Here is an 11,019-nt window from a genome sequence, read left to right as displayed (position 1 = left end):
TTCCTAAATAAGCATACACTAGCTGTTTAATAATACATTATCATTGCCATTATCATTGTACTGATGACACATAAACACAATTAAAATATTCAACAGAGGCATCCAAACTGATTGGAAACAAGCTGAACTTACAAGGCTGGGCAAAAGATGATTCCTTCTTTCTTGTACGTGTGAAACACTGTTAACTGTACTTCAGAGGGACCTGGGGCATTTGTACATTTTCCTTTCATCTCTACATAAGGCACAGATTAGAGCAAGAAACGCACTGCTTGTTATTATAGGGTTGTACCCAGCATGAGGTTTGTTCTTTATCACACACAGCAGCTTTTCAATCCTCTCTGGAATTCAGGATTTTTATTTTTTTTTTTATCAGCATAGCACCAGATTATTCTGAATTCAAGGCATACTTCTTGTTCTGCCACCTATAAGGACCCTTTTAATATTCAAACTCACATTTAGAGTTATGTGTGAGGTAGTCTACCATGATTTCATGCTCCTAAAGATAAGGGTGGCAACATGACGCCTGCCAGATGCGCAGAGGTCAGACTGAAAAAGAATATGAAATCACCTATTGTTCCAGGGCTCTTTTCTTGTTGAAAACAAGGTGGGCAAAAGCTAACTAGGTGCCAAGCTGATTCCAGGAACTGTCAGCAAAAGGAGACCGACTAACATTAAAAAAAATGCTCTGACTTTTGTTCTAGTAACTTATGTGAGACAGGAAGCTAGACATAAACTGAAGCAAGTTTGGTAATTACCCTGCTTCCTAACTCTGTGATCACTGTACCCTGCCACATTAGATGATAGCCATTAATTTATGTATTTTTTTCTATCTAACTAAACATTAGAATAGATATAGGACCTCACGTTGAAGATCCCTGTAGTCCAGTATTCTGTGTCTCTGACGTTGACAAGATGTAGAAGTTGAAAATATTCTGGAATCTTGAGGAGTATTTTAAAATCTGCTTCAAAAAACAGAGGTGAGAGGTGTGTGTATACAGATACACCACACATATATGCACACACACTTAACTGGTATTAGGTCTCCATCTGTAATTTATTTATTTTTTTTAAATCCTCCTTTCTCTTTTTTGCTTATGAAATCTTCAGTCTCTTCTGTTTTGATCAGACCTAAATAATAAATCATTACACCATGTGCAGCAGTTTGTGGATCTTTTCAGACCAACAGGATCCCTTTGATCTTGTTCTGATTTTTTTTTTTTTTTTTGCTTTTACTTGTCTTATCAAATATGTATTCAACTAACTCAGAGCAGACTACTGTCACCATAATATTGTCTCAGTTGGAATCATCTTCATTTTCTGGACTCGTGTAATACAGGTATTATATACGAAGAAAAAACATCACCAAGGTGGTTTTCCCCCAACTAAACTTAGTACAAGTTATAAAACATGCAAGTTCTTTTGGAAAAAAGTGGAGGCATATACTTGTGTGGGGAAAAGAGAGATTCCACTATGAGATTCCATTCATGGGATTTTCTGTAAGTGCTGGAAATCCATGAGCAGTAGGTAATAAAAAGAGACAGCATTCTTTTTCCTCTTGCTCTAGTCTTTCCTTCATTCTCTGATTCCCCACAGAATTGGGAAAAACTCAGTCATTCATTCTTATTTAAGTTGCTTTCTCCATGACACTGAATTTGCTGAGTGTAAAATTTACCAAAAGGGGTGTTAAGATGGTATACTAAATCTGCTTTTACGCTATTTTGTTCCCTCTGCAATATTCTGGAAAGCAGTGACAGTTCAAAGGTTTAGGTTTGAATATATATATATATTTTTATTTTTTTTTTATTCGTGATTATAGTGTAAGCCTGAAGAAGTTGGTTGCATTGCTGAAAATAAAATAGAAATACAAAAAATATATCTTGGCTATCTTGGTCTTTCCAAACCTGCCTTTTCCTACAGTCAATGATGTAGAACACTGCTGAATTTTGCTTTAGAAAGCTTACAAAGAAAGAATATTAAGATATAAATATTTTTAACCATTAATTAAATCTTTAAAAACACCACGTTAAATAGAATCACATGCCTTATAATTAGCAAGAATTCTTTCTTAGAAATTACAGTACCATGCTGTAGATAGCTACAAATTATGCATTAATATCTCCCTATTTTAGGATCCTTAAATCAGTTTGAAAGTCCTAAAGGGATTTATTTCTAACACTTCTGTGCCAATTACATTATACTTATTTGCTATTCTTTGTTCTCTCTTCTCCCAGAGGCTATTCTATGCCACTACAGAGTAGGTATTTCGCTCCCCCCCCGGTAAGTCTTTAAACCAGCCATACTTGCTTTAGAATAAATAGCTGTATGAACTGACTGACTGGAATCCTATCATTTTACTGAGCAATATGCTAAATATTCTTGTCTAACTCTGGTGTTGCTTTCTTCTTTTGCATAGGCTAGATGATTTGCACATTTATGAACTATTAAGCATCTTCTATACACTCCCCTCAGGAGTCTCAATAAAGACATGAAATTATTTCTGCCTAGGTCACATTTATTAATTTCAGTCTCTGTATAAGATTTACATTTTACTGCAGTGCAGGAGGGAGAAATGAAGCCAGGGTTAAAGGGGAGCATAAATTGTTAGCTTTTGCCAGTTTATATTATCCTCTATTACCACTCTCTGTGGTTCAGGAAATTTATTTCATCTTCCTGTAATCACCTTCCTGGATGCAGTTGGTAAACAAGGAGAATGCAGTTAAAAGACAAAATAAACAAACATAAGGTCATGCCTTGCATACTACATCTCGTATAAAATAAACATGAAAGCTTGATTGAAGTTACTCATTAAAATACTGCTACTGCTGAAAGAGGTTGAGGGGTAGCTCATTCGAGTGCGATGTGGGAGATCTGGGGTCAGTTGGTGGATTGAATTCTCTCCATAGGCATGCAGATTCAGACCTCTGCTTATGGAAGGCAGAATCTTCCTTGACACGTTTATTAAAGAAGACCAGGCAATGTTAACTGAAAGCACAGTCAGAGAAAGAAATTTGTAATGTAAAGTTTATTTAAAAAAAAAAAAAAAAAAGGTCTGGCCAGCCTGTATTCACAAAAATCAAAGCCTTATCTGTAACTAAAGTAAAAAGATAGAAACAGCACTTTCTGTGGTGTTCAGTGGGAAATTGTACACAACAGTTTGCAAGGTCTCTATAGCAATACTGTATTTTGTAGAAAACAACAAGGAGGGGGGTGAGTTTTAACCTTCGATCCCTCTCCCTACAAATTTATCTTTCACATATTACAACTGATGCAAATCCCAACGTAATGGCTCTTTTGGACCCTGCTTTTTAAAAACAAATCAAAACAAAAAACCAACCAAACAAACAAAAAAACCCAAACCCCAAAAAACCAAAAACAACTTCAAAAAAAGCTATGTGATCCAGGCAGCTAAGGAATAAACTCTTTCTGCTTCTTAGATGTTCTTTCCAGAAGAGGGTTTGTTCTTGATCTGTAGTTATGCTGAGATGGATAATTTGATTCACAGCTAGAAAGAACTGGAGGCTTTTGTTTCACATTTTGCTCTGAAATGCTGCATTAATTGTGTTGTTCTTTTCAGCATAGATGCTTCACTGACATTTTAGGATTTGTTAATATTTCCAAACTTCTTGGAAAAAAAAAAACCAACCTTGCTGATAATTAGAAAATTGCCATTCCATAATGGAAATACCTGAGCTTTTACTTAAGACTTGTTATTCCCCTTAATATGAAGGTTATAAACACACCTTAATAAGAAGCCCTTTTGAACAGTAATCGGAAACAGCTGCTATCATTACAAGTATTTTATTTCTACTGCGAAAATAGCTGTATGCTGTCCTGAGTGACAATAACCTTTACTGAGTTTCACTCTGCAGATGGGTGACACCTCAGCTACATCAGCAGCTGCAGTTGTGGACAGTTACAAAGGCAGTTTCATCTTTTCCATGCAAAATATAGGTTAAAAATGCAAACTAGCACATGATTTAATCCAGTAAAAGTAGAATAGCCTGTCAGAGAAAGTACACTGGCAAATGGGCAACCAGTTGAACATGTTATATTTTAATTTGCAGAGACAAAAATGACAAGCAATTTATTTACATAAAACTGTACAAAAGCAAATTAAATTATGTAAATATTTCATAAATAGAGGTGGACTAGCGTTTAATACATTTTGCCATGTTTAGCATAGTTGCGTGCATAGTGACTCATAATAAACAATGATAAATTGTTCTCTGCTTCACTATCAACATCCAAGTTGCAGAACAATAGTCAATGATTAATATTACAAACAGATCGTACCACACTGAATGCAAGTGCTTTAAAATTTAGGAAAAAGTTGTCTGAAAGCATACCCAGGTAGCTGGTGCATGTTGTCTTCTTCCTTGTGTTTATGCTCTTCAGTCAGTAATACAACTTAACTGATGGACTTTCATTTCTATTGCTATTTCATCTGCTTTGTTCCTTAAGGAAACACTGTACATTTATCACCAATGAAACAGAAGGAAAAATATTTCATTGTTCAAGTTCCTTAAATATGTTTGGTGATGGCTGGATTTATGGCAAGGTCTTTATCCATATTCTTTGTTTTCCTGCTTGACAACTTCCTAGGGTAGCCTTTCAGCCAATCATTTCAATCCCATTTAAGTTCTTCCCCCACATAAAAATAATGTTTAATTATTTTTTTTTTTCCTGAAACTCAGGCAGCAGGCCAGTCAGAAACCATATTGAATAAACATAGTGGATCTGAGATCCAGAATGAGCATTAGATTTTAGACCAAAGCTATTGAATTTTCTAATACATATAAAGTTATATATTAACGCATCAATCTATAAAGGTGCCCTAATGTAAAATACATGCAAAGCCCATTTGAGTTTCCCATGGTAGGAAATAAAAGGATGATTTCTATGCTGCACAACTGAAATGTGATGACGGCTAAAAGCAATTCAAAAAAGTATTAATTGACAATTTTCCTGGCAACATGAACTGGTGACACCTTGCTAAATAACTATAGTATAGACTGATTGTGGTTTTCCAGGCAGCAGAATTAAAAACAAATGAAAACAACCCCAAACCCCACACAAAAAGTAATTAAAAAAATCCTCAAAACCTACTTAAATCACAGCCTTGTGTTAATAATGCTTAAGACTGGTCCATTAACTGAGTTTGGCAAAAGGCTTTTTTTAAATATATTATTTATAATTTCTCAGAAAATAAACACAGGTAAATATACAGGTTCAAAAAAGTTGGGAATAGCCCCTTATCCCTCAGTGTCCAAACCCAACTACCACTTTACCATAATAATAGGTATAAAAGGCACAGTTGCATATTTCGCATTCACCCTAATTATTTTTTACAGTTTTATTTGTTTATTTTTATACAAAAGCACTCTATTTATGGAGTGGCACCAGTTTTAACCTATTTCAAATAAAGAGGAAAAATACAAACACAAAATATATTTGTGTGTCATGCCAGGTCAGAAGAGTAATCAGCATTTTAATAGTGGCTAGTTCCACTAGAATTACTGTGAATACTTACAGTAGATAGAATTTTTAAAAAACTCTTTCACACCCATTTTACATCTAAGGAGATGCACACAAGTAAAGTATTTAATGACTGTCTTATGTGGTGCAAAAATCAGTGAGTGACTGCTGATCCATTTAATCTGAAGGTCTTCTGTGACCTGTATTATTAGCCTTGTAGAAAAAGGGTCCAAGAATATGTGGAACCAAGCTACCTAATTTTTTTGTGTGTGTGTGTAATATTAAATAAAATCTTATTAAAGGAAATTGTGTTGAACATTTGTGTTATGCAATTGTGTATTCTGTTGAAACGTGCAAGAAAAATGTGTATACATTACATAAGCATTTTTAGAAGCATTTTTAAACAGGTACTTACAGATTATACAAAGCAGTAACTGCTGTATGCAGTCTCATAACAAAGTACTAGTTTGCATCTCTCCGTACTACTTAAATAATTAAACATAAAAATGTTCAATCATTATTAATCTTTGATTTTTAATATTTTCTTTCTAAAATGTGCCCATTCATCATAACTGCTATACAAAAACTAATGTTACTTGAAGAAAATAAACTCGAGAGAGGAGACTGGGATGGCCAATAACGGCACATCCCACTACATGGAGAAAACTCAAAAGGTAAATGTGATGAGTTGTATCAATTTACCAACCTCTACTTTAGGCTGTTTAAGGTTATTTCTATGCAATTCTTCAAAGCAAGAAACTACCCAAAGCTACATCGTGACTATGGTATACTAGAGAGCCATCTAGCCATGCCTTAATGCCAGGTTAAACAGCCAGGGATTTGAACGCTTCCGCCCTCCTCGAGCTGTCCTTGCTGTGTTGTTCGATTGTCGTTTTCATTTGAACGTCTGAGCTCAGTCTGTCATTATTACTACAGCATCAGCTACAAAGCAACTGGTTGAAATTCTGCACATTTTGTTGCTTTTATTGCACAAAAACTTGTTTCATTTCCTCTTCCTTTCAAGAAGCGCTCACCATGAGAATCATTATAGCCCAGAGCTCTTGCATATCACAGTAGTTTGGACTCCTTCTGACTCATCTTGATCTGCCAGGTGAGTATCATACCACTGTTTATCAGACCATTTTCTACATAGCCTAAATGTTCCGAGTCTTGATTTCATTTAGTATTGCACTTCTCTTGGTTTTAATGCACTTGTGTTTCAAGAAAACCTGCATTATGTCTTTCACATAATTGAAGCAACCGGAGACCAATGACAAAACCCTTAGCAATCATTCCTTGCGCTCTGAAAAGAAGGTTTTGTGTTTGACTTGTAATATTCTTTTGTCACTGCATCATCCTCTTGTCCACCCATTCCATCCCACCAAGCATTGTCATTAATACAGCCTTCTATTATTACTATTAGTTTTTAATTTTGATCTTTAAAATTCCCTGGAACTGGCATATGCAGCATATCATGCGCACCATCTGCTGCAAGATGTCATGTCATTACAAAAAACCCACATCTGTTCCTTTGGGCATTCAAATGAACGGCACGGGGAAAAAAAAAAAAAAACCAAAAAACAAAACCTTGTCATCTGGGCTCATGGACTGTGCTGCTGTGCAAAATGTAACTGCGGGTGTGTTATGAGTACACCTGTGTATTTGTGAATATATTTGTTTTCTAAGCCCAACCCCGACACTTAGCAGTTCCCCTGATCCATTGTGTGATCTTTGGCCTTTTTGTTATTACCATCTTCCCAGTTAGATGTTAGTCTTGCCCAAAATAATGATTTTAAGAGTTTATCATTACTATCCTACAGTATACGTGTTACTAATCGTAATTACGTTGAAGTAATCATTACAGAGAGTGAAAGAGAAGGAAAGAGAGACACAGCAAGAACACGCTTGTTCTATGGATAAAACAGAACCAGAGTTCATGAATCATAGGAAAGTATGCCATGGTTTTGACTGCAGCCTCAGGCTGAACGTATTTCTGTTGCTTCCAGCCTCAGATGAGAGGTGAGAATATTAAAGCTGTGGTCTTCACAAAGTGCCTATTAATGATTATTCCTTTATATTTATCTCTATGTCCGTATGGTTTCTGAAGGATTGTCCCTGGTGGGGATCAGCAATATTCAGATGATATGTTTTGAGTACATTTTCCCTGACCTGTTATCCTCAACAAGCCAGATGACAATCAAACAAAATGAGTGGCTTAACTCATGCTTCTGCAGAGGGGAAACAACAGTGTGTTGTGTTCTTTTTAATCAAGCTCGTTACTATGGGAGAAATTTGCAACCATAGATTTAGGAAAATAAAAATCAGTGAGGGGGAATTAGACATGCAAGTAACAACAGTGTTTTCTACATTGTACAATATAGTCAGGCAGACAGTATAATTAAATGCCTGCTATGGAGGCAGAAGTGGCAGGCAGATCTTTTGTCTCTTTGGTGGCCCCCTCTTTTTTGTTTCTTATTTTTGTTAAAATTGTCGTGATTTTAAGACTTTCGCCCCTTTTCTTTCTCATAATATGAAAGAACTTTGTTGCTGCTTTTTAGCCTACAGGTAAACTTCTCTTCTAGTTAGAGTATTGACAGGAGATGGCTTGTATTCCCCTGTCTGTGTAAGGGGGATATCCTCTGGGTTGCCTTCTTCATTTTTGCTGAAACTAGCCGTGCTGAAGGTCTCATAGGATGAGGTCAACTTTTTGTTAAGGAGGTTTCTGTTGCGATCACCCATGAGGGAGGCTTCTCCATTGGCCAGCTTTTCCTGACTGCCCCGTTCATCGACAGGCATGAAAGTGGAGAGTTTTGGCTGGCTCTTCTGCTTTCTTTCAGGAGAAGTGCGAACTGGCATCCAGCAGGAGTCCGAGTGGCCATATTCATCACATTCTCGGGTACATTTCCCTGTCAGGGCTACATCTGGTAGAGGCCTTGAATCTGAAAGTAAAATAGAGTTGTCGTTACAAATGAATAATATTGCAATGACTTCCAGTGAAACAGCAAATACTTAAACTCATAAAAAGGTATTTTTAAAGGTCTTGTTAAGAATGTTGCAATGAGTTCCTCAGTAATAGTTTTTTTTACATTGCGTGTGCCCATAGGCAACAAGCGTATCTGAACAGTTATCCTCAACCTCAAGAACTTATTATTATTAAGCCGCTCCTTGTGTTTGTGAATCCACCTCAAAAGCATTTGTGGCATTAGGTACTAAATAATTTTTGATGTCTAATAGAGTCAACCATGCACTTAATTCCATACAATTTTCTTGAAATTATTAAAAATACCTTTCTTTGAATTTTTTGTAAAGAATACTTTGAACTTATATGAAAAGAAGCTGAGGCCCTTGACCCTGCAAACACTTATGAACATGCTTAACTCCCTGCAAGTAAGCAGCTCTGTTACTAACAATGGGACTCAATTTGCATATCGTGTAAACTTCTGCTTGTATTTCTCAGGATTGGGCATTCATTGTTAGGACACAATATGTTACATGAATCATACAATTGGTGATTAGTAGGAGCGTATAAAAACCCTGCTTTGGGTTATAAATGTAATCTGATGCATATGGATAAAGCTGTTCTGTGTGTTGTGTATGTGTGTGGAGGCACAGGGAGAATCTGAGTGCTGCCTGAATAGATGCACTAACATTTTGTATGTCACTTGTTGTGTTAGAAGGTGTCCTGTTCCAAATGACTGTGACTAAGCTTTCTAGCTACTGTACTTGTAAGAGCTTTCATTGAAAACTAGCAAAGTTCAGGGGACTGCAGGATTGACTTTTGCCTGATAAAAATATGAATAGTTTTTAATATTCATATTTGATACTTGCACTACAATTTAATTAAAAAGCTACCTTAACTGTTTCAAGCACTGGGTAAGATTCTGAAACCTTCCTTTTATTAAGTTATACTGTACTTTATAGTCTACAAGAAGTAGCTGGAACTGCCTACAAAGTAACAATGTGATATTCAAACAATTAAAGCTGACAAAGAACAAAGAAGTATAAGTAAATTAATTTTTGCAGTTTATTTGATATGACTTTCATGTGATATGACTTATTGGATGAAGCCTTTAGGTTTCTTTTATAAAAAAAGAAATCTATTATCTTGAAAAGGAGCAAGGCGCTTCAACATGGAAACACAATCAGGTACATCACAGGGCTGTTGCAACTTTCTGCCTTCCCCACATTCAAGCGAACAGAAATTTTACCGGTAGTAACCTATGCCTTATAAAATAGCTTTCAGAAGTCTATTCAGCCTTCATTTTGTTACTTCTATTTTGCCTATTTTTTCTTTGATTTTGGCTGCCAGATGACCTTCTCAAACATTGACGATTCCAACTGTGATATTTTTATAAATTCATAACTGCTGAGTGGTTTTTTGGTTTGGTTTTTTTTTTTTTTAAAGTAACCAAATACCCTTTGCCTTTTCCAGAATAAACTGTTTTAATTTAAAATATTTACAACAGGTGCTTGCAGAGCAAGCATATTTCATTTCAGCATCTGCAGTTTTAATCCTGATAGAACTGCAAAAGCTCTTGAAAGTCAGATTTATGTTCATCTGTCCTGATTTTTTCATGAATTTCAATGTTCATTTAATTAGTAATTTGTTGCAGTAATGTAAAGAATATGCATATTACTTGTTATTAACAATTGTCATAATTTGTATAGAACCTACTACACGTATTCTGAATACTGTATAATATTTCATATTACAATATGTCACTGATTTTAATGAGGAAAACAGCACTGATGTTTAGATAACTGAGTAACTGTAGCTGAGATGTATAAGGCTGGGAGGAGGGAACTGAGGTTTGGGGGTTTTTTTGTTTGGGTTTGGTTTGTTTGTTTGTTTGTTTGTTTTTCCTAGTTGTATTTAAAGCTTTCGCACTTAAACTCAGCCATGATTCCCAAATTTTTTCAATGAAGAATGCAAAGACTGTGGACTGCTATCAGCCTGTCAGTTTTCAGATGACTGTGTTCTGGAGATGTAGACCGAAGATGGGGACAGTAACAGGAACATTCTCTATTTGTCAGCTAAGTATAGTATTATTCTGGCACTCCCTAAGGTAAGAAAAGTAATTAGCTGCTGAGCTGCAACTGATGTGCTCTGAGCATTAAACAAGAAAGCTTTTTAAAATTGGGAAAATCCCTTTCCCATCTACATCTCAATAAACTTTTAAAACAGCACCTTCTTTCCAAAGAGTAACCATTAAACATTATGCTTGCCACTAGTATTTCAATTACTACTCTGGCAGAATATTAGCAAATGCTTATCAAGGCAATACCTCCGACCTTTATTTGAAACATAGGAGTATGTGTTTATTAAAAAGGAGGGCTGGGGGGAGTGGGTGGTGTTTGTTTGTTTTTCCCAGACTGAAACAGTTAATGTCTCATTATATTTGATGGTTTCTTTTTAGTGCAGACAAGTCTTGAGCCAGCATTACTTGGGTTGATAAAAAACCTTCCCTTGTTAGTGGTCCTTGAATTATGTACTTGAAAAGTTACCATTTTGCACTGTAGTGCATCCCCTATTCAATTCTGGAC

The 11,019-nt window shown here is 35.8% G+C and overlaps 1 protein-coding gene across 1 annotated transcript in view; it reads right to left on the bottom strand.

Moving 5' to 3' along the window:
• Positions 1-8,034: 8,034 nt before the first annotated feature.
• Positions 8,035-11,019, bottom strand: part of PCDH7 (protocadherin 7) — a 288,155-nt gene continuing 285,170 nt past the window's right edge. Inside the window, exon 5 of the mRNA XM_009880708.1 lies at positions 8,035-8,414. Within this exon, the coding sequence (XP_009879010.1) occupies positions 8,035-8,414 (380 nt within the window). The remainder of the gene's footprint in view (positions 8,415-11,019) is intronic.

The sequence above is a fragment of the Charadrius vociferus genome, unplaced genomic scaffold (assembly GCF_000708025.1).
Source record: "Charadrius vociferus isolate BGI_N301 unplaced genomic scaffold, ASM70802v2 scaffold42, whole genome shotgun sequence".
Taxonomy (NCBI): domain Eukaryota; kingdom Metazoa; phylum Chordata; class Aves; order Charadriiformes; family Charadriidae; genus Charadrius; species Charadrius vociferus.
The sequence above is the reverse complement of the archived record's forward strand: the minus strand, read 5'-3'. Positions and strand labels throughout refer to the sequence as shown.